The 23,697-nt window shown below is 43.0% G+C and overlaps 1 protein-coding gene across 6 annotated transcripts; it reads left to right on the forward strand.

Annotated features, from left to right (window-relative positions):
* The first annotated feature begins 999 nt into the window (after window positions 1-999).
* Window positions 1,000-23,697, forward strand: ADPGK (ADP dependent glucokinase). Of its 6 annotated transcripts, none has more exons than XM_023521826.1 (8): window positions 1,018-1,316; window positions 7,823-8,048; window positions 10,610-10,672; window positions 15,638-15,758; window positions 15,910-15,978; window positions 20,463-20,659; window positions 21,302-21,400; window positions 22,191-23,697. In XM_023521826.1, the coding sequence occupies exons 1-8, from the start codon at window positions 1,090-1,092 to the stop codon at window positions 22,743-22,745; spliced, it is 1,557 nt and encodes a 518-aa protein (XP_023377594.1). In that variant the 5' UTR covers window positions 1,018-1,089; the 3' UTR covers window positions 22,746-23,697. The 6 variants fall into 6 exon arrangements, with proteins under 6 accessions (XP_011373825.1, XP_023377600.1, XP_023377594.1 ...); XM_023521828.1 differs by having other exon boundaries at window positions 22,194-23,697; XM_011375523.2 differs by lacking the exon at window positions 15,910-15,978 and having other exon boundaries at window positions 1,000-1,316; window positions 22,194-22,782.

Raw genomic sequence — 23,697 nt, forward strand, 5'->3', positions numbered from 1 at the left:
AAAGGTCAGGGACAGAGTGGAAAATTGGACACAGAGCCAAGGTCAAGAGCCAGCAGAATTGGAAAAATGGAAACAGGCCAGGGAACAAGACCAGACCTGGCATGGTGGTTGCGGAGATTGGGCTGGCAGTAAGCCTAGCTTCCCTGGTTCTCAACCCAGGCTCACACACAAGGGTCGCAAGGAGGACGACAGTGCCTGTAGGGTTTAAGCCATATCACCAAGGGAGAAAAGGAGAAACCAGGTCCGGCCCTCCCTATGTTGTACACAAGATTGTGCGAATCTGTGCTTTTTTTCTTTTCTTTTCTTTTCTTTTTTTTCTTTTTTTTGAGATTGTTAAAGGGAACAGCGCCCCCAAATGGATTATTTTAAGGTTTGAATCTGGTCATCGGGCAAGGACGATCACTGCGGGCTCTCCTCAGTTTTGGCGCAGGCCACGAGCGGTTGATGGTCCTGGCCAACCTCCAAAGAGCAGAATCCCCCTGCTCCGTGTACCCCAGGGTTCCGCTGCAGCAAGGCTGCTGTCTGAGCCGATTCCTCCGGGGATTGCGGAGCCCCGGGCCTGAAACAGGATGAGCTTAGAAAACGATGGAGGATGCACACGGGGGGCGGGAGGGGGATGGATTAAAAGGGAGGGAGTATGCTTCATGCCCCTCCGAGAAACTGCAGGCACAGCTCCAAATGGGGACGAAGATTAACTGACTTGCCCAAAGATTAACGTAAGGTTTGCTCTCTTCTTCATAATCCGTCTGTTTCGTCTGACTGGGAAAACAAAGGTATCCTCGCCCCTCTATCTTAGGGTACGATTGGAGTTCCGGGAAGGGGTGCAACGCCGGGACCCGCACTATAGTCTTTGTCCAAACTACCACAGGCCCGCCGAACCGCGCCTCCAAGCGCCCTCATTTGGACGGAAGAAGAAGGCTCTCCGGGCTCCCCAGGCTCCCCGCCCCTCCTGCGTCTGTCGCCCAGTAGCTTTGGGGGCCCGTGGCGCGCGGGCGTGACGTGGCGCGCATGTAGACGTCGCTGCGCGCTGAGCCCGGAAGAGGCGCGGGCCGGGAAGGTGGGCGGCGACGTTGCCGCGTCCCGGTCCCCATGGCTCTGTGGCGCGGCTCTGCCTACGCCGGCTTCCTGGCGCTGGCGGTGGGCTGCCTCTTCTTGCTGGAGCCGCAGCTGCCCAGCTCGGCGCTGCGCTCGCTGTGGAACTCGCTGCAGCTGGGGCCCGCGCCCCCGGGATCCGGCTCTCCTGAGGGCCGGTTGGCGGCCGCCTGGGACGCACTCATTGTGCGGCCAGCCCGGCGCTGGCGCCGCGTGGCCGTGGGGTGAGTGCCTGCGGGGCCTGCATCTCTGGGCCTCTTTGGCAGTGCGGGCGCTCCGGGCCTCAGAGGACTGCTTTGGTGGAGGTCGAGCGTCTTGGGAGGTGGAAAGTTAGAACCTGCGCGGAAACAGGGGATCCAGAGGTCCCCAGCAGGCCCCTCGGCGCTGATGTCCACGCTGTCTCCTTGGCGAGAAGCCTCGGACGTCTGGAACGAGCCTAGTCGGTCACTGCTGCAGGGACTCAGACTGCTTTTCTTCTCGGTTTGCCCCTGCGCCCTTCTCTCATCTCCAGAGTTCCAGCCTAATAGCCTCTTGAAAATCCCGCTCAACCTGACACCGTCATGTTCGAAACTCTCATTCCCTGTTCAGCTTCTGCCCCTTTGGCGACTGCTCTTTTGCAGTCTAAGTGCTTAGTTTTACCCACTTTGACGACACTCTTCTACCTCTTGCTTCTGAATTTGAAGGAGTGGATTGGGTCGCTCCTTTTAGTTACCGACTTTCCGCCTTGTTTCCCTCTTCTTGAACGCCACTCCACTGAAACTCGTCTCTCACAGCTCACTGATGACTTGTTGATTTTCAAAGTCAGGTACCATTTTTTAGTTTGCATTATCAGCTCTGCAGCCTTCCACGCGTTATGCATGACCTCCTTGGAAGGCTTTTCTTCTCGACTTTAGGGACATTGCGTATAAAGGGTTCTCCCAAATCACAGTGCCTCCTTCGTATTCTTCTTGGGAAATGTAATTATTTCCTTTACACTGACTTTAGTCCCTGTCTCAGTTTACTGGAAGGGTAAAGTAAACCAAAGTTATCCCGAAGATTAAATGAAATCATCTATGTAATTTAGCGTGGTGTCTGGTTTAAAAAGCACTCAAATATTAGCCAGCATTTTTTATATCAGCACATTTATTGTTTCTTCAGATGTATCTCCTTTTACATCTTTTTTCAAGTTTAGGCCCTTTCACTCACTTCGTTATCAGCTTAATCGGCCTCTCTGGCCTTACGGGCACATTCATGCAAATGTTCATCGGCTACATGGTATGTGTCAAGTCCAAACTAGATTCTGAGGATACAAAGATAGGTGAAGCAAGATCCCTGCCTCATTTGTTGGAAACACATATTCATTATTGTGTTAGTCGGCTCAGGCTACCAAACAGAATACCCCAGACTGAGTGGCTTAAACAGAAATTTATTTTCTCACAGTTCTAGAGACTGATAGGCCGAGGTTGGTTTCTGGTGAGTCCTGTCTTCCTGACTCATATGGTCATTCCTGCTATCTCTTCCTCTTATGTAGACACTAGTCCTATTAGATTATGGCCTCTGTTTAACCTTAATTACCTCCTTAAATAGTCTCTGTCTCCAGATACAGTCACATTTGTGGTTAGGGCTTCAACACATGAATTGGCGGGGCTGGGGAGGAGCAACACAGTGTTGTCCATAACAATTAAGAAAAGTGCTTTGCTTAACTAGTAGTAAAAATAAGGTAGCCTTGTGTCTCAACTGATTACTAATTCTCCCTGAGAAGAGGTTTCAGAAAAAGCTGCATCTGAGAAAGTGATGTTTTATTTACTGTTGCTACATCACAAATCATCCTAAAACTTAGTAGCTTAAAACAGTCATTTTATTTTATTATCTCATGAATCTGAGATTTGATTGTGCTCAGCCAAGCAGTTCTCACTTGGGGCCTTGTGCAGTTTTGGTCAGATGATGTCTGAGACTGGAATCACCTTAAAGGTTGATTGTGGTTGTCAGCTGCAACCTCAGCTGGGATTTTTGCCTTGAACACTGGAAGGTGTTCTACGTCAGTGGTCCCCAACCTTTTTGGCACCAGTGCCAAAAAGGGGACCAGTGCTCCTGATAATCTGAGTGGAGCTGAGGTGCTGATGCTAGCGCTAGCGAGCGGCTGCAAATACAGATGAAGCTTTGCTTGCTGGCCCACCGCTTACCTCCTGCTGTGCAGCCCAGGGGCAGGGGACCCTGTTCTACATAGCTTTTAAGCTTTCTCACAGTAGGGTGGCTAGGTTAGGAGACAGAATGCCCCAAGAGGACCAGGCAGAAGCCTTAATGCCTTTTATGACCTAACCTTAGAAGCACATAGTGTCACTCCTACCACAGTCACAGGTCCAACTGGTTTTAAGGGGAACCAACAACACATATTGATAAGAGGAGTATCAGTGTCACATTGTAAAAAAGAATATGTGTGATGGGACATCCTGTTGTGGCCATCTTAGAAAACATATTCTGTTATAGTGACTTGCATGGGATAGGCCTTGGAGAAGAAATGAAATTTCTCCACGTGAAGGTGGGGGAATAAATTTACCTAGGCAGAGAGAACCAAATGTGAAAAAGTACATAGTTTGAGAACAGCAAGTTGGCCCTGCGTTTAGGGCAAGGACCTTGTGGTAGAGAGATGTCAAGAAATGATATCAAGAAGGGCCTTTAATATCAGAGTACGTGATAGGTTTATAAGCTGATCAGTGATGCAGTTTCTAAACTGTTATACATCATTTCTGTGGGTAACAGACATCCATTGGTAACCTTTCTCATTACCTAAAAGGATTTTTAGCCTAAAGATGGGGGTGGGGTTCGGGGGGATGTGCCAGGGATAGGTGGGAGAAGGTGCAGTAGTTGTGTCAGAATCTCATTTGGGGTATGTGTGCGTGTTGCAGTTTGACTTCTCAGGAGAAACACATACACATATATTTACTCACACTCGCTCACAACACACAATTTAATGTCATTCATAAGGAGGAAAGTATTGAGACACTAACACTAGTTAAGAGACCATTGTAGGGTCTGGGTAAAGGGAGAAAAGAGCCTTTTCTTGTGTGGCAATGGTGCTAAACATGTGAGATTTAATAGGTCGGATGTGCTAGAGAAAAAAAAAAAAGGCTGTCAAAAATGACAGATTTTTAGTATTTGGGATCTTATAACAATCTGTAGGCAGATACAGACATTGTCATCCAGTTTTCACAGATGAGTAAACTGAGGCATAGGAATATTGATGTGTCAGAGATCACAGAGCAAGGGCCAGGGGCACAATTTAAACCCGTTCCTGGCTCCTGTTCTTGCCACTTTGTTGCCATTAGGAGAGATTAAGAAAAAGGAAGGAGTTTGATTTCAGAGGAGGGGAAATGTGCGTGCTGTGGAATTTCGGATGAAGCTGAGCCACAGGTGCTGACTACCAAAGTCTGGAGTTCAGGAGCATATTGAGGAGCAGGGTTGCAGATTTTGGAGACACCAGCACTTAAATCGAAGCCAGAAACTGGATAGTATCACCCAGGAAGAGAACAAGAGGGAAGGTAAATGGCAAGGGTGGAATTTGGGAAGTACGGGCATGTAAGGGGCTGGTGGAGAGGGACCAGAGAAATAAAGGATAAGAGAGATTTCAAGAAGATGGTCAGTGGCGGGCCCACTACCACATCTTTCTAGAACATGTCCCACCCACCCCCTACTTCAAAATTGGACCCTGATGCCTAAGACTCACTGGGTGAATGATGGACCCCTCATCCTAGTATTTGTTCCCCCATACCTGGCTTAACCCCGACCTTTGAAACCTATCTTGCTCTTCTCCCCTCTTCAAACACTCCATTCTCACTAAATCAACATTCTTATGGTGTCCAAACACGAGGTTAATCCCTTCGTCTACATCTTTGCTTGTGCGTGGGCTTCAGTATCAGATCAACCTGAGTTTGAATTTGGCTACTCCAGTCGTGACCTTTGGAATGTTCGTTAACCCCCAGCTTCACTTTTCTCAGCTGAAAGCAGTGATGACTACTTCTCTGTGTTCTGACATTTTGCATATTGGTGTGATCTATCTGTAAATGCCTGCCTTGTTTCTCCAGAGTACTGTTGGGGTTCAGCCCAGGGAGCACTGCCCCTACCCTTTTGGGTTTCTCTTATCTGCAGTTCTGTATTTTGTAGTGATTAGCTCTTGTAACATCTCAGGTATAGTGTTACAGCTAAAAAGAACCTTAGGAAACATTTTACAGATGATGAAACAGAAGGGAGGTGATAAAAACCACCGTCCCTGCCTTTACGGAACTTACAATCTAGAAGGGGGAACTGTGTACCCCACCTCCACCCCAAACCCTACTCCATCCGGCAGTTTCTCTGCTCACCTTTTCGGCCTCTTGTCGGAGCATTCAGCATCTGTTGCCTTGCTTTGTTTTCCAGTTGCTTCATCAGTGTGAATGATACAATAAAATATTACAATGTGAGTTTAGAGAAAATTAGTGTGAAATTCTGCCTAAGTGCCAATGAGCATAATTTTGTCTTCTAGGTTTTTTTTGCCCCCTCCCTGACTTTATTTCCCCTGATAATAAGCACCTTAGGTAATGTGTTCGTTAACATTTTAGTATGCTGTTAAACTGAGGTAAGTGCAGAGAAAGATTCTTGCTCTGGTTAAAATTTTATAAACTATAACTAGAAGGCACATGTAAAAGAACTAAGTTTGCTATCTGGCACATAGTAGATGTTTAATGATCTTTTTATTATAAAAAGCTACCAAATAAAAAGTTTTTGTCTGTAAGTTTGCTTTTCTGTCTAATATTTATGGGAGAGGGAAAATGTTCCTATGGTAATCACATGTTTTTAACTCAAAATTAATTCCGTTGGATTTTGTCTTGTGTTATGAAAGATGGTGACCGTTGTTCTCCAATTTTTTTGTAACTTCTGTAAACTCAACTTCCTCCATTATCATCTTTGAGGAATCAAACTGTTTAAGGTTTCTGGAGAATTACATATGGAAGGGATGTGTTTATTAAAGTAATTATTTCCAAATACGGGTGTCCCACAGTATCCGAATTTTTGCCATTCAGACTCTGGACCCAAATCCATTTGGATACATTTTCTAGATAGAGCTGTTGGTGGAAATAGTAACCCTCACTGTCCAAACCCACTGTCTGAAACTCGGGAATCTGCTAGAATCTGAGAGTCAGGGATACCTGTATTCCTATTAAAATTCTACCCTTCAGACATTTAATGTTGCATTCCATAGAAATACAGGACGTTCTGTCTGAAGTGGAATTGAGAGAAGTTTACAAGGTGTTCGGTTTATTATCATGTAAGGCTGCAAAGGGAATGTGTTTTAAACATAATTGTTAAGCACCTGCCACATGCATGTCAATGTGTTTTGCCTCTGAAAGGCATACTAATGCTTACAGCCTTTCCAGTTGACCAGAGTAATTATATGCATCTTTGATTTTAAAAGAATAAGAAAATTTGAGTATTTAGTCTTGTTTAAATTTTTGTAGGGAAAAATCTTTTCAAAAACATGGGATCCAGAGGGGAAGAATTAATATAAGAATCCTTAATGATGAGGATGCAATCAGTTTGTGTCATGAGGAGAGATGTGTCTCTTACTTGCCCTTGTATACCTTCCTTGAGTATTGTAAATAATATCTAGCCTACACAGGAACCTTTTAATAATAATTCAGCTGGAAGGAAGCCCAGCCACCTTTATCACCAGGAGCTGTTTTGGTTGGCCTGCTGTGAGCCTTGCTCTTCTTAGCGGCTGGGGACTGCCTATGTGGCCATCCAGCCCCTCTGCCAAGAATGACACCCCCAATAGGTAGACACAGAAATAAAATGACCGCGGGACAGTAAGACCTCTCCAGCTATCCAAATTATTTGGCCCTTCTCTTTTAAGGGATGACTTTTATCAAAGAAACACTGACAGTATAAGCCAGAACTTTTCCATGCTTACATGAGGCCATGTAAGAGAGGCCATGCCAGACAACCTTAGTACTTTATAATTTCCACAGGGCAACCAGGTGATGCAGCGTTGACTTCTTACTAGCCCTTTAAAGTTCATGGATTGGTCCAGTGAACACCTGCCAAGTTGTTACAAGTGTGCCAGAGATGTGCCTAAGTTGTTAAGGCACCACTCAACTCTTAAGAGTTTCAATTGACAGTATTTAGACATTTAGGTATTTAGTGTATCTTAACCACCATCCTAATGTGTCTTTCAGGGAAAGGTATCTGATGTTCGACCTTTGACTAAAACTTATATTTTGCTTACTCTGTACCAAACATATATTCCTAAATATATTAACTTATTTAATCTTCACAACAGCTTTATGAGTTAAATATTCATATTATGCCATTTTATAGATGAGAAAACTGAGACATGGAAATTTAAGGGACTTGCCCAAGTCACACAGCCAGTGTGAATCCAGACAGTTTGGCTCCACTAGCATTTTCTCAGAAATACTCTGTTTGTGTTATCATAATAGCTTTGTTCTGAAATGCTGAACACCTCTCTTCTAACTAGGGTAAAAGTTTGCCAAACTATTGAAAAGAGTCCTATATTCTGATCCTAACACACACATTCAGGTAAAGTAATCCTCCTTCTGCCATATGTTATTTACTTTCCAGTACAGGTTTCAGATCCACTTCATCTGTTTTTCTTTTTGAATACAATTCTCTGAAGCATTTCCCTGTTGTTAAATGCAAAGTAGCTGCCCCAGTGCTTCTGCTTATTTCTTTCACACGGTCTCTTTCCTCTTTCCAGAGTCAATGCATGTGTGGATGTCGTGCTCTCAGGGGTGAAGCTCCTGCAGGCACTGGGCCTGAACCCTGGGAATGGGGAAGATCACTCCATTCTGCATTCCAGGAACGATCTGAAAGAAGCTTTCATTCACTTCATGGGGAAGGGAGCAGCTGCTGAGCGCTTCTTCAGTGATGAGGACACTTTCCATGACATTGCCCAGACCGCGTCAGCATTTCCAGGAGCCCAGGTCTGTTTGGTTCACCAGTAGTAAATTAAGACAGGGTGGGAAAAGATACCCTTTTTGTATGGTTCCTAGAAGCAACCAAGCAACTTTTTCCTCCAGTTCGCCCCAAGAGAATGACTGTTGGGAATCCAATTCTGCAATGTTTTCTCTTTTTGTAAAGCTATGTATCTGCCCTTCCATTAACTGCCGTTTCTAGTCAGATCAATTCAGCCAAGATTTGTGAAGCACATGTACTAAAATTTTGGTTCTGGTTCATCCATTAAAATGCTGTCTTTTCATGTTACTCAAGTTTAAAGTAGGAAAGATACCTACTAACTTGTTTGTGTATTGCTGTGGCTGATAACTTGCAGTAAACTTAACATGGCCTAGTCCTTCCTGAGAAGAAAAAGGCCAGATACACTGGGAACTAGGTCCCGCCGTTGCCTGGGAAAGCAGGAGCTGGCGCCTCACCTCCGTGCCGCTGGTCCAGAGCAAGGTTTCTCAGCCTCAGCACTATTGATGTTCTGTGCTAGGTGATTCTTTGTTGTGGGGGCTTTCCTGCACGTTGTAAGATGTTTAGCAGTATCTCTGGCCTCTACCCACTAGATAACAGTAGCACTCTCCCTTTTCCCCAAATCTGGACAGTTAAAAATGTTTCCAGGGCGGGAGAGAGGAGGGAAGCAGTCACCCAGGTTGGAATTGCAGGTCTCAATTGGTGGTTCTCAGACTTGAGCACTTGCATCAGAATCATTTGGAGGGGGTACTGAAACACAGATTCCTGGGCCACACTCCCAGAGTTTCTGATTCATTGTATGTAGGGTGGGACCCAAGTATTTACCACTTCCTGCAAGTTTCCTGGTTATATTGATGCTGAGCACCTTGTTTTGAGAACCACTGGTCTGCAGGGTAGAACCTATCAGAGAACTAGGGGACCCCAAGCCCACCTGGTGATTGTAAACAAAGCCCTGCCTTGATCCTGCATTTTGTTTCATAATGCAAAAAAAAAAAAAAAAAAAAAATTCTGCAGAAACTTTAGCTTTTAGATCATCCAAATTATTTCTTAACATTGTAAAACCTAAAATGTGTATTATTTATCTTCCATTAGAGTGACACTTTATTTGGTGCTTTTTCAAACTCCCTTAAAGTATAAGGCAGATTGACTGATAAACAGAAGTTAATAACTATTATAAGAAAACATTAAAACCATTTCATAGAATCTTAATAGTTCCCCTCAAATATTTAGTAAATTCCAGCCATCATAGTTAAATAAGAAATTAAAGCTAACATGTTAAAAGGCCAAATATCAGCCTATGTAGAAAGCTGTTACTGTCCCACCTGAACCCAATGATTGGTTGACACAAACCTTGGGGTGAAAGTGATGTCTAGCATCTAGAATTGAATTATTTATTTAGTCTGTGCTTCTGTGAGGCTGAGGACTAGGAAGCTGAGGTTGTAGCATTCCACCTACCCAAGACTATTGATGAGGCTTCTCGAGAAGCTTTTATAATAGAACATCAACCTCGTCTTCTACTTGTCGGGTTTCTAAAGCACATGAACCCATTTTTAGTCAGCAACTTGGAATACTAGCCTTGAATTACCTGTCCTCCTCCTCTAGGTTGTCAGCTGAGAGATGTGGTGTTTAAGAGATAATATTGTCCTAGATGAGGGCCCATTACCTTTCAGATTTACTCCTAGGAAAGCCTTTGTGTTTCCTAACACATCAACGTGTTTCTTCTTTCCTCAAAATTTAGCAACAAATATTTGCTAAGTACTTTAGTGTAAAAAAAAGACAGTCTCTGCCCTGACGGAGCTAGACATGTGCTCACATGATAATAACCCAAGTGGACAGGGTTTTTAGTAGGGATTTGTTCAGAGTATAGGAGTAGCAAGGGATCTATAATCCTGTCTGGAGGCTGGGATGGCAGTGGGAAAAGGGGAACAGAAGGCAATGTGGAGGAGGGGACAGTACAGCAGATTCTTGAGAAGTGATCAGGGATTTACCACTGTATGAGAAGGACAAGCATCCTAATGAAACCAAAATTGTGTGCTAAAGGCACAGAGAGGAGGGCAGACTTGGAGAACTGCAAGCATGATGTGGAAGGGATGGGCAGGAGATGAAGGTCGAAAGGAGAGCAAGGGCAGATAAAGGCCTGTGTGCCTCACTTAAGAGTTGGATTTTAGTTCATGATAGTATTTATTGAGTGATTTTCAGGAGAAGAGTGACACAATTATATACTCATTTTAGAAAGATTATAGTGTAGGGGATAAGATCTCTGCACACTTGTCATGTTTCCTTTATCTGTTCTGCCTTCCTGGAAGCTCAAGGCTGAATTTGACCTATGGTTAAGGCAATTATATTGATTTCCTTTTTTAGCATGTTTGTTTTCTTCACTTTTCCTTATAACTCACTGTTTGTTAACCTGTGGGTTTAATGTTTTATTAACCTCATCTGTGTATCTTTCTAAAGTCACCTCAAATTTTTTTGGAAAAAAACAGTATAAATTAATTCAATAAATTAAAAATTTTACACTTGGGTAACATAGCTGTGCTAAAATACTGTCTAATAACCTTAAACTATCTTACAGCACTATGTAGGAGGAAATGCAGCTTTAATTGGACAGAAATTTGCAGCCAATTCAGATTTAAAGGTAGGTCAAATTCCCAGATTAAAACCTGTGCCTTTTTCAGTCATTTTAGGAGCAAGGATGAATATCTGTTTCTTGATTCAACTTACGGACCACCTGCTATGTGCCAGAACCTGGGCCTCATTTAGGAGGTAAAACAGTAATAGTAGGAGGGTAGTGGCAGCTGATGCTTCTTCCTGAGTGCTTACCATGTACCTTTCTGTATATTACTTCATTTAATCCTTGTGACAGCCTCTAAGGTGAATCGATACTGTTGTTGGTACTGTTACTGTCCTTCCACATGAAGTTTGAGGCAAAAAGCAGTATAACAACTAATAAGAAATGAAACTATTCTGACTTAGGACCCTGGAGTCCATGTCCTTAAGTACTGTTCGTGTAATGGTTAAGAGCATTTGGGCTCTGGAGTCAGTGCCGGAGATTGGGGATTATACACCGATGATGGCCTTGGTAGGGGATTGAGGAAAGAAAAAGGGTATCTGTTACTCAGTCCTCACAACAGTCTGTTGAAGTAAGGTATTATCACCTTTTTAAAGATGAGAAAACAGGTTAACTAATGTGCCTAAGGTCACCTAGCCAGTAAACGTTGGAGCCAGGATTCAAATGCCAGGCTCTGCCATGACCTCACTACCCTGTACTGCTCTCAGATTCAGTTTAACTTGCCAAAGTGCTTCTCATCGTGGACTGAGCGATCATCTGAGAACTACCAGTGATTAAGAACTAGGTATTTTCCAAAGGTAATAATAATAATAATAGCTAACATTTACATAGGCTTTATTATATGCCAAGTACTCTTTCAAGTACTCTACATATCTATATTAATTCATTTAATACTCATAATACCCTATAAGGGAAGTCCTGTTGTTATCCCCATTTTGTAGATAGGAAAAACGAGGCATGGAGAAGTTAAAACTGTTCAAGTTCACATACCTAGTAAGAGGTAGAACTGGGGTTTGAACCCGAGTAGTCTGGTTCCAGAGTCCATACTTTCAACAACTGTGCTATATTGTGTCTCAGAAATAGATCCTGGTGAATATAGCAAAGGCATATTTAGCACAATAGTGGAATAGAAGCCAGATTACAGGAGGGCAGAAAAATATTTAGAAAACGTTTTTATGGAACTTTGCCAAGAATTAAGAGTAAATGTTGGGTTTTGTCAAATGCTATTTCTGCATCTGTTGAGATGATTGTATGAGTTTTGTTTTTTAGTTCGATATATGGTAATTAAGTAATTACATTGATTTTCAAATAATAAACCAACCTTGCATCCCTGAGATAAACCCCACTTGGTTCTGATGTATTATCCTTTTTATATATTATTGGGTTCAATTTACTAAAATTTTGTTTTAGATTTTAATGTCAATTTCCAAGAGGGATATTGGTCAGTATTTTCTTGTATGTCTGATTTGAGTGTCAGGGTAATACTGACCTTAGAAATGAGATGGGTAGTTTTTCAGTTAAAAAAAAAAAAAAGAGTTTGTATAGAATTGGTATTATACTTTCTTTTAATGTTTGTGGAATTCACTAGTGAAGCTCTTTAGGCTTAGAGTTTTTGATGTGAGGTTTTTAACGAAACTTTGATTTCTTTAATAGATACAGAGATTCAGATTTTCTATTTCTTGAGTGCACTTCAGTTGTTTAATGTCCATTTCATCAAAGTTGTTGAATTTACTGGCATAAAATTGATCATAATATTTTCTTATCCCTTTAAGAGCTTTAGAATCTGTAATAAAGTTATCACTTATTTCCGATATTGGTAAATTATGTCTTTTCTTGATCAATTTGGCTAGAGGTTTATCAGTTTTATTGATCTTATCAATAAATGAGCTTTTGGTTTCATTGATTTTTCTCTTTTGTTTTTCTCTTTTCTATTTTATTGATTTCTGTTTACTTTGAATTTAACTTGCTCTTCTTTTTCTAGTTTCTGAAGGTAGAAGGTCATTGATTTGGGACCTTCCATGTTTTCTAATAAAGAATGTTTAGTGCTATAAATTTCTCCTTAAGAACTGTTTTAGCTGCATCCTGCAGGTTTTGATACATTGTGTTTTTATTTTCATTTAGTTTAAATACTTTCTAATTTCCTTTTGATTTCTTGAGATGAGCTGTTTAATTTTAATAGCCCATTCATGGACTACTTAAGAATAGAAGTGTGCTATTTAGTTTCTAAATGTTTGGGTGTTTTCCCTGATATCTTTCTGTTATTGATTTCTATTTCAAATCTATTGTGGTCAAAGAATATGCTTCCCTGACTCCTGTTAAATTTATTGAGACTTTTTAAGGTCTCAGAATATAGTTTATCTTGGTAAAGTTCCATGCGCATTTGAAAAGCATGTATATTCTGCTGTTGGGTAGATGTCAATTAGGCTACGCTGGTTAATAGTGTTGTTCAAGTCTTCTATAGTCTTACTGATTTTCTATCTACTTGACTTATCCATTATTGAGAGGAGTAATGACATTTTCAGCTATAATTGTGGATTTATTTCCTTTGCAGTTCTACAACTTTTTGTTCCATGTATGTTTAAGCTCTGTTATTAGGTGCATTACTGTTTAGTATTTTATGTCTCCTTCATGAATTGACTCCTTTATCATTATCAGGGATAAAGAAAATCATTTTATAATATTCTTTGCTCTAAAATTTATCTTTATTAAAATAGACATTCCAGCTTTCTTTTAGTGTTAGTATGATATCTTTTTCTAGCCTTCTGCTTTTAACCTATTTTTGTCTATATTTAAAACAGATTTCTTATAGGCAGCATATAATTGGGGCTTGCTTTTTAATATACTTTTGACAACCTCTGTCTTTTAATTGGAGTGTTTAGACCATTTACATTTAATGTAATTGTTGCTATATCAAGTTAGGTTGAAATCTGACATCTTGCAATTTTTTTTTATTTGTCTCACCTCTTTATCTTCCCTTTTCCCTCTTTATGAACTTTTTTGGATTATTTTCTATGATTTCATATTATCTTCTCTGGTTTATTAGCTATAATTCTTTGTTTTGTTATTTTAGTGATTGCCTAAGGGTTTATAATGTACATTTTTAGCTTATCACAGTCTGCTTTCAAGTGCTGTTAGTATACCATCACGTAGAATGTAAGAACTTTACAACAGTGTGCTTCCATTTCTCCCCTCTGGTCTTTATACTATTATTGCCATATAGTTTACATTTACATATCTTATAAATCTCACACTATGTTGTTAATATTTTTCTTTAAGCAGCTAATTATCTTTTAAGGGGATTTAAATAATAAAAAAGAGATCTTTTTACTTACCCAGAGCTTATCATTTCTGGTGCTTTTCATTCCTTTGTTTAGAGCTATATTTTCATCTAGTATCATTTTCCTTCCACCTGGAGGATTTCCTTTCATATTTCTTGTCATGCAGATCTGCTGGTGATGAATTTTTTCAAAATTGTATATCTGAAAACTTTTAAGATAATTTGCTGAGGTATTTGTAGGGTTTCGATTTTTTCTGTTTCTTAGGAACACTGTCCTTTGTTTCCCATTGTCCAAATGTTTTGAAAACCATTGTTTTATATATTTTATCTGTTTTTTTTGTTGTTGTTATTTCAGACGGAAAGGTAAACTAGGCCTTATTATCTCATCTTGGAAGCTGTAATTCTAGCCAAGAATTAGAGAAAAAATAAAATAAAGTGGTCAAGGCAAGACTTTTCAGAATTAGCAAATAATAGGTATGTGTCAAGGCAGAAAGGGAAGAGAGATATATTTTAACCTAGAAGCTGGGATTTCTCAAATACATAAAAGTACCTCTGTACAAAAAGGCAGTTAATGAGCAGTAAAAATGCCTTTGAAGCTTCTGGGTGGGGCATGTTAAATCTTAAATGGTGTTGTGTTCCTTTAAATTCTGGTTCAAGCCCTCATCATTCAGTCATTTGGGGTCCAAAATCACTAGCCTGGTCCTTAGTGTGTTCCAGAGCTGGCACTGTAGAAACCAGCAGTACGAAATGGCTTCTAGAAGGAATAGCCAGGAAGAGGCTCAGATTGGAGGTGAAGAAAAGGTTTTGGAAAACTTGCAAAGTACCTTCCCCCAAACTTTCTGATTTGAGGTGCTCTCTAACTCTCACATTTGGAAGGCTATCTAGTTCCCATAACAGCTAAGTATAGTAGAGAGCCAGATTCCACAAATCAGGTCACCTGGTTGTGTAGTGTATTGTGATCCTGAGGTTCTTTGCTATACTGTGTAAATTTTAAACAGTTGTTTTCATCTGGCAACTATGAGGAAACAACATCCGGTATCTGTTTACCTACACAGGATATGAGTGAGTAAAGAAAAGAAAAGAGGATAGGGTGTGTCTTAGTCGGCTTGGGCTGCCATAATAACAAAATGCCACAGACTGGATGGCTTAAACAACAAAAATTTATTTTCTCACAGTTTGGAGGCTGGAAAGTCCAAGATCAAGGTTCCAGCAGGGTTCGGTTTCTGGCGAGGGCTCTCTTCCTTCCAAACCAGATAACTGCCTTTTTTGCCATGTCCTCACATATGGCCATTCTTCTGTGTTATCTGGTGGAGATCTTCCTTTTCTTCTACTGGATTAGGACCTCGCTTGTATGACTTCATTTAACCTTAATTACCTCCTAAAAGCTCTGTCTCTAACTATCATCACATTGGCAGTTAGACTTCAACATGTGAATTTTGAGGGGACACAAACATTCAGTCCCTAACGAGATTATGAGATACAGCAGCTGCATAGATGCCTTACATGTGTGACATACATGGGTCTTTTGTCAGCCTTTCAATTCTGGATACATTGTGGCCACATGATTGCAGGACCTAAACCCTGGTAATAGCCCCTCTACTATATTATTCCAAACCAGAAACTTCCAAAATTAGATTGGGATTCTAGTATTTTTTAAAATTAAAAGAAGTGGCCTGGGTGTACCTTTTCTGTTATTACCCATATTGCATGGAAAAGGGGACAGATCTGATAGACTTCATATTTCTCGTCTCCAGGTTCTTCTTTGTGGTCCAGTTGGTCCAAAACTGCATGAACTTCTTGATGACAATGTATTTGTTCCACCAGAGTCGCTGCAGGAAGTGGACGAGTTCCACCTCATTTTAGAGTATCAGGCAGGTAAGAGAGATGAGTAAGTAATGGTGTAAGACTCATCAGGGACCGCGCATTGTTAGACTGAGGTGTGACTGTGCTAGAAATTTATCTTTTTAAATTAGAAATTTATCTTTTTAAATTTATCTTTTCAAAATGTGTTCTTGCCTTAACAAAGGTTTCTTGACCTCTGGTTCTGTTGTGCTGATACTGTCCAGAGTGTTACAACACCGAAGAAAATTCCCAGGTATACAAATGGAATGGATCTAAACCCAAAAGAAATCGGGCTGTAGGAAAGTAGGCATCCTGAATAAATGAAAATGTTTTACACGTATCAAGTTTTTCTTTACTCTAAGGAAAGACAAAAGCAGATAACATCTGCTCAACTCTGGGCTGGATTCTGCCCTGAGCCTTTCTGGCCAACTGTTCCAAGCTGCTTAGGATTGATTTTAGGCCTCTGGAAAACTTTCTATGAAGCATTTTGTTTTCCCTTGGATGTGTAAGTGAAAGTATTTTGTATTTAACAACACTTATATTATTTCCCATTATATAATGTTTCAATGTTTATCACTCCAAACCACCCCATCCCAGTAGATTTTATGTGTTACACAGACTGCAGATCTGATTCCTGAGAGAATCCTAAATACCTGACCATAATTTGATCCTGTTTATTCTGTGTATTTGCTGTGGTATCTTTCCTCTGCTCAGAAGTGATACTCTTGGATTTCTGATTCAATGTGCTAATTCAAGTAAAAGACTCAAGCATCTAAACAGACTAATTGGTACCTTACAGCAATACGTAATGTGCTTCAGTGAACTGCTTCCAAGTCAGACAATTAAGAGAACCTCACCTAGTAGAGTAATTAATGTAAGATATGAAATATAGTGTTTCTTGAAAATTATGCCTTTCTCTAAGTTCAAAAAAGAATTGTTTCTTGTTTCTGATTCTCTTTTTGGTGCCTGCTACATCAGTCTGGAAGTTAGGAAGAGCAGGGTCTGAAAATTAGGAACAGAATGTTGGAGTAGGTATTTAATGATATACTGGTTTGAGTTTCTCTCAGTTTTAGTTTCCCCAAATGAGAAATCAGAGTGATCGTTCTCACTGCCTAAAGATTAAAAGGTTAGTGTGTTTAAGCACTGTGGGCTGCTTAAATGAAAGGCATGAACAAGACTTGACTGGAAGGGTCTAGAATAGCTAAGGATGTGCCTTTGATGTGCTGCTGATACTGCTCCCGCCCCAGATGGGCCTCGCTTCTGTTTCTGTTGGTGCTCACGTCATGGACTTGGGGCCTTGCTAGTTCCTGGTTGCTATCATTTTTATTATCTGTTGTCCCTGGTGACAACAGAGTGGAAAGACTGGTTTCCTCACTGAGACTGCTCTTATATTTGACAGATGTGCCTGGTGTGTAGTTGAGGATGGCACAGCTTATCTTGAAAAGAGATCGCATCTATCCTTGGGTTTAGAAGCTTCACACTTCAGTTTTCCTTTTCTTGGCTGTGTTTTCTTAGTTCAAAGTAGTGGCCTTTTATTAAACTCTATAGGGAGAACCTAGTCTGGTGGTAGCAGCCCTCAGGTCACCTCTCTTGACAAATGCATCCACCCCTTGCTTCTCTCTAACCTAGATGAATAAATTCCCAGAGTGGATTTGTCAACTATTTTTCTTCTTCCTCTCTTACCAGACTTCTCTAGAGAAGCTTATTTTCAGGCTTTGGGCTAGGGATCCAGTAAGTCACTACGTAGGTTTTGCTGACTTAGCGGCTGAAGGGCAGGATGATAAATTGAGAGAATGGATCACTTAAAGAAATAAATTTAAAGCTTCGTGAGAAAAGAGAGGCATTGACTCTTAATAGGGGCTCACCCTGTCTGAGTTTCGGTCATTTTGCTTCTCAGGCCATCCCATCAGTCCTGTGTCAGCAGCTGTCCACATCCTTCCGTGTCTTCACATTGCAGAAGCCTGTTTATTTTTGCCTCTCTCACTTTTTCCCTGGAAGAATTGATTTATTTTGAATGCTGTGTGGCTCTTTTTTCCTAGGTTAAGATAAGCAGTGCTTCTTCTAGCAGCCTCACTCCTTAAGGGCCAGTTCCAGGTCTTTCCCTATAGAGAGTACTCATGTATTTTTCTCCTTGTACAGAGTCTCGTTAGTTGAGGAAATACTGGCATTCATATCCATATTTTTTGCTGTCGTGGGCATTTAAGTCATCAGTCTGCTCTCTTATTTGCCTACGCTTTTACTTTTTATTTACATGGCTATATGCCAGGTGCAGAGTGAGGCATTAGGAGTATGATGATAGTAGAAGACACGGGCTCTGCGTCCTGCTCACAGTCCATTGCAAAAGATGGACTCTTGAACAATGATTGCAGAGTCGTGCCATATCCTATAAAGGGTGCGGCAGTGGCCCAGGGAAGGAAGCGGCAGAGTTAGAGGGGCTTCACAGGGGAGGCCATCCTTGCATTGGATCTTTAGATGAAGCAGAGTTGGAATACTATTCTCAGTTCTGTGGACCACCACTAGGTATTTTCTTTGGACATGGGCCAGGAGTTAAGAAAGGAATATAGTTTTAACAAATATAACCATTGCTTTGGGACTTAGTAAATAGCTAATGTCTTTTTTCTGCTTTCATAGTTTTTTATATGAATGACCCACATATGCAATGTTTTTCAGAGGAAAAGATTCAGTAAAACTGAACTCAAACCAAAGGAAGGATGAGTTCTCCCTGCCTTGACACCTATTCTAGAGCAGGGGTTCCCAACCCCTTGGCTGTGGACCGGTACCGGTCCATGGCCTATTAGGAACTGGGCCTCACAGCAGGAGGTGAGCAGCAGATGAGTGAGTAAAGCTTCATCTGTATTTGCAGCCGCTCCCCAGCGTTAGCATCACCGCCTCAGCCCCGCCTCAGATCATCAGGCATTAGATTCTCATAGGAGCACAGGTCCCTGATACCAAAAAGGTTTGGGACCACTGCTCTAGAATAAGCCCTACACATGCAAGCATACATATGCATACTCCCCTCAGAGAGGCAGGGCTTCTGTCTGGAGAGGCCTGTTGTAGAAAGGAGGAAGGACATTGCTGACTGCAGTTGGCCGATCACCGTTGTAGGATGAGGAAACCCTCTGCTGTGGGTTGTCTGTCTTGGGGGCAAACTTTCTGAATGAATATTTAGTGATAGAAACTAATGTGATAGAAACCAATGAAAAACTAGGTTTTGGCGTATAGACCTCATAAATGGGTCTGAAGGGAAACCATGTAAACCTGGATCATAAGTCCTTGCCCCCAGGTCTCCATGCTGGTGGTGACCAGCTCTCTCCCCCACCTCCTGCCCTGGTGCTCAGGGGCCAGGGGGTCGACTCATTTAGGAATTGCCCTAAGCGGTCACAGAGCCTAGTTGGCCCTTAGGTGACCGAGTTTCAAGATATTCTGCCAAGTCTTTTTGGAGAAGAATGTGAGCTCTGCGTAGTAAAGCCTCTGATCATGAAGCTTCTCTGAGTGAACTCAAGGGCTTCTGTCACCTTTTCTGCTTTAGGACTTGCATGACAGCACACTCCACTCAAGTACTTGTTAGCTGTGGGGTCTCAGTCAGTAGCTGTCCATCTCACTGCACATCAGGATCTCCAGGGGTGGGGCCTTGCCACCTGCACATTTAAAGCTAGGTTCCCTGAGAGATTCTGATATGTGGCCAGCAGAGGGATCCACCCCTATAGATGAGCAGGCTCCAAACTCCTCCTCCCTCCAGGAGACCCGACCGAGGATGGCTCTGGCCTCCCTCTGCTTGGATCAGATTAGTAGGTGCTGAGTGGGCACTCTGTGCTGAGGACCGTGACACATATGGGAACCAGAGACACACAGTGTTGCCTTAAAAGAGCTGGCAGTCTGTTTGGAGAGATGTGGCACAAATGTGTGAAAAGTCAAGTAATGATATAGGTTTGACTACTAATTCAAAATAGTAGAAGAGATAACTCAAAGCAAAATGATTAATCAGCAAACCATGGAAAAGAAAATCTCTGTGAATGCTTAAAGCAGTGAAAGTGTACCTCAGGGTGGAGCAGTCAGCAACCATTTAGGAAGGAAGTAGCACTTGAACTTGGTCTTGAGCAGTCATTATTCCAAAGCAACTCGCTCAGAGGACATTAGAGCAGCCAGATACTCTTACTTTCTGGACAAAGTGCCCAGAAACCACCAGTGGGCAGCAGGGAAGAGCGGATACAGTCAGCCTGACTCTTGGAATTTCAGCCTCCTTTGGCCCAACTACATGAAAGTTGCTCAGGGCACTGCCATGAGTTGGAAATGCAGAAAGGCAGTAAGTCCTGTATGTGGAGACACAATGGTACGCACTGTATGCTGCTGTTTAAAAGTCACGCTTCTGCTCTGTAACAGGAAAGGACACAGGCATCCTGTGTTTGAAAAGCTCGGTGGACAGTAGAGCTTTCCCTGGGCTCACAGGGAGCTAGTTGCCAGCCCCTTGACAAAGGCATGTAGCACCTATACTGTGTTTCTATGTTTTTGTTGGGATGGGTTTGGGTTTTCGGCTTGTTTCATTACTGACCACCGTCCTCCTGGATACAGTGCCATGCTTACCTTTGTAAGCCAGGGCCATTGTAAGCCAGGGTCCACCCAGCCAGAAGCCAGCCTGCCTAGAGCAGAGGCTCCAGTGAGGCCCCTGCAGGCCCCCCACAGCTAGGAAACTTAAAGCCTCTTCCTTTTCTTCCCATTGTGTCGACTGGGCTTTTCTAGGGGAGGAGTGGGGCCAGTTAAAAGCTCCCCATGCCAACCGATTCATCTTCTCCCACGACCTCTCCAACGGGGCCATGAATATGCTGGAGGTGTTTGTGTCTAGCCTGGAGAAGTTTCAGCCAGACCTGGTGGTTCTCTCTGGATTGCACATGATGGAGGGACAAAGCAAGGAGCTCCAGAGGAAGAGACTCTTGGAGGTAATAGCACTGTTAAAGAATTTCACAGATCTCAGCTAGTGTGTTTCTTCAGATTTCTGCCTCTCTTGGCCTCTGCAGTTTGTGCTGCCTTGGCCTCCCCGGGACATATCATGGCAGCCGGCTCTGAAGCCTGCCTCCGGCTCCAGTGAGGTACCTCAGAGTGTTCTTTCAGGCACAGGCAGCAGCTTGAGTAGGACAGGTCAGAACATCTTCCTGCCTGAGCCTCTGTATCCTGTGCTAAACTGAACGTGGCTGCAAGCTGCAGTGTTTGTAGTTTGTGTCCTTCATGTTATCTATATCATCTCACTTCCCATCAGCTGTCCTGTGGTTCCTGCAGATCCAAACAACAGTTGAAGCCAACTGCTCAGTTTAGGTCCCCAGGAATAGGGTGGCTACATGAACACACAGGAGCGGTTCTTTGTGCTCTCTGATTCTATAACCCAGCACCTCTCTGCAGAGCCTAGGTTTCCCCGCTGGGAAAAGCATCCCTCATCCACGGAGGCCATGGCAACCTACATGGCTTGGAGTTTTCATGAGGATGCAGAGAAGACAGTGACAGGACACACTGCCTCTCAGGACCTGCTCTTTTCTTCCTCTCGTCTGACTTCTATATCTAATGGCAATGCTGTCCTCTTTTTGCAGGTTGTGACCTCCATTTCTGACATCCCTGTTGGCATTCCAGTTCACCTAGAGCTGGCCAGTATGACCAATAGGGAGCTGATGAGCAGCATTGTGCATCAGGTAACCACATGGGAGGCACACGGAGCCCTCTTTGGCTCTGACCCTCATGGGGCCTGGCAGAAATGCACCTTTGTCCAGTGGGACCAGTTGTTCAGGCTCAGGGGCCAGCTCACTGAAGTGTGGCTGTCATGTCACTCAGACCTTGGTCCTTGGAGATCCAAGTAAGGAGCCAGGACTGTTCTGGGACAGGATCTCTTCCTAGGTTAGAAATATGACAGTGTAACTGATGGGTTCATGGGGCTGTTTCCTCTGGAATTCGGAAGTGGGAGTGAAAAGTCTGAAGTTGAACTCAAAGGAGAAAACTGAAAGCCCAGCTCAGCTGCTTTCAATTGAATGTCAAGAAGCTGACTCTGTAGCTAGGGCCTTCTCTATCTTACCAGTCTAATACTTGCTGACATTCAGGAACTGAGAGTCGTGTCCCGTCATTGGTAAGAAGATCTGGTGTGTATGCAAAGCTAAGCACCGTGGAAAGAAATACAAAATATGCTCATCTCTGCCCTTTGTCTTGGAATGGCATGTAACAAAAGACAAGGTCTAAGGCAGTCTTAAACTACAACTTTCCAGTTTATTCCAAGTGATAATGAGGGTAGAGGTAGTTGGAGGTGTAATAGCCCAAACAGTGACTGCTGATCTGTCACTTCCCCACCACCGACTTGAGGGGCAGGGAGTCTTGTAAGGAAGAAAGAGGCCACGCATCCTGCCTGCCTTCCCTGACTTTAGTTATTGGCTGTGTCCTAAGATAACCTTTCTGGTGTCAGCCAGAAAGAGACCTCCGTTTTGTTTTTGTTAGCAGGTCTTTCCCGCAGTTACTTCCCTTGGGCTGAATGAACAGGAGCTGTTATTTCTCAGCCAGTCGGCATCTGGACCTCACTCTTCTCTCTCTTCCTGGAACGGTGTTCCTGATGTGGGCATAGTCAGTGACATCCTCTTTTGGATCTTGAAGGAACATGGGAAGAGTGAAAGCAGAGCCTCAGACCTCACCAGGATCCATTTCCACACACTGGTCTACCACATCTTGGCAACTGTGGATGGGCACTGGGCTAACCAGCTGGCAGCCGTGGCTGCAGGAGCTCGCGTGGCTGGGACACAGGCCTGCGCAACAGAAACCATAGACACCAGCCGAGTGTCTCTGAGGGCTCCACACGAGTTCCTGACCTCCCATTCGGGGGCAGGCTCCAGGATCATATTAAACCCTGACAAGCCAGTGGTAGAATGGCACAGGGAGGGCGTGGCCTTCCACTTCACACCTGTATTGGTATGTAAGGACCCTATTCGAACTGTGGGCCTTGGAGATGCCATTTCAGCTGAAGGCCTCTTCTATTCAGAAGTACACTCTCACTATTAGGAAGGTGGTTGTGGATCATTTTTCTGAAGAAGGAGAACTAGCCTATTTAAGAATTACAGGCATTAAGTGATTCGGAAAATAGGTCGAGGGTGTCAAAACAGTTTCTAGATCTGATTGAAAGACAGCCAAAGAAACAGCTGATTAAACTGTATCAGATACATTCCAGCCTGTTGACAATTACAAAAAGACATTTCAGGTTTTAATCAAAATTTAGCTATCTACTAATGAGACTGGATTTTCGGTGTTTTTATGTTGTGTGTCATAGGGGTAAAAACCTGATTCCCAAATTCCCAATTTATGCAGCATTGTCAGGTATTTTAGGCCAAACTAATTCACCCGTGAGCGCATGCCAGCTGGAGAAAACCTTTACCTGTCGCCCACCTCAGAAGTGCATGCGCACTCCGTGTCTAGTAAAGCCGGAGGCAGCTTCCAGTGTTCTCTCCTCTCCCAGCGCTCGGGGACAGGGCCATGATTTCCATTCAGTGTTTTAATGAAAATGCTTGATGAGCACACCATCTCAATCTTCCGCTCTCACACTTAAGACAGCCACAGGTGAAGACAAAACCACCCCTTACCCTGCCTGTGCTTTAGAGTCGCAGCTGAGGCGGGAGCCCAGTGGGGCCTTTGAGGGAATCAGCCATTCGTGCTGATTCAGAAGCCTGGCCGACCTGCAGAGTGCCACAAGAGCTGAAGGGTTATGTCTTCCTGCCGTGGCTCCTTAGACTGTAGTATGGCTGGTCAGAGACTACTGTGCCTGGGCCCAACCTCATTGCCCAGCTTTGGCCATGCTTTCTCCCATAGAAGACTGATCTCTGTTCATTCTGACCCTTGAAGGCATTTGCTTTTACAACTGGAATATGCTTCTCTGTGTATAACTGATCATGTGTGTTTTACATTGACACATCACATCCATTAAAGAATTTGACCTCATAAGAGCCCCAGGATCATGAAA

Source organism: Pteropus vampyrus, unplaced genomic scaffold (assembly GCF_000151845.1).
Source record: "Pteropus vampyrus isolate Shadow unplaced genomic scaffold, Pvam_2.0 Scaffold10, whole genome shotgun sequence".
NCBI classification, from domain to species: domain Eukaryota; kingdom Metazoa; phylum Chordata; class Mammalia; order Chiroptera; family Pteropodidae; genus Pteropus; species Pteropus vampyrus.

Coding starts and splice junctions, on each gene's coding strand:
- ADPGK (XM_023521826.1), top strand. CDS start 1,090: ATGGCTCTGTGGCGCGGCTCTGCCTACGCCGGCTTCCTGGCGCTGGCG. Junction 15,759..15,909: donor CATTTTAGAGTATCAGGCAG/GTAAGAGAGATG, acceptor GCCTTAACAAAG/GTTTCTTGACCTCTGGTTCT. Junction 15,979..20,462: donor ACACCGAAGAAAATTCCCAG/GTATACAAATGG, acceptor GGGCTTTTCTAG/GGGAGGAGTGGGGCCAGTTA.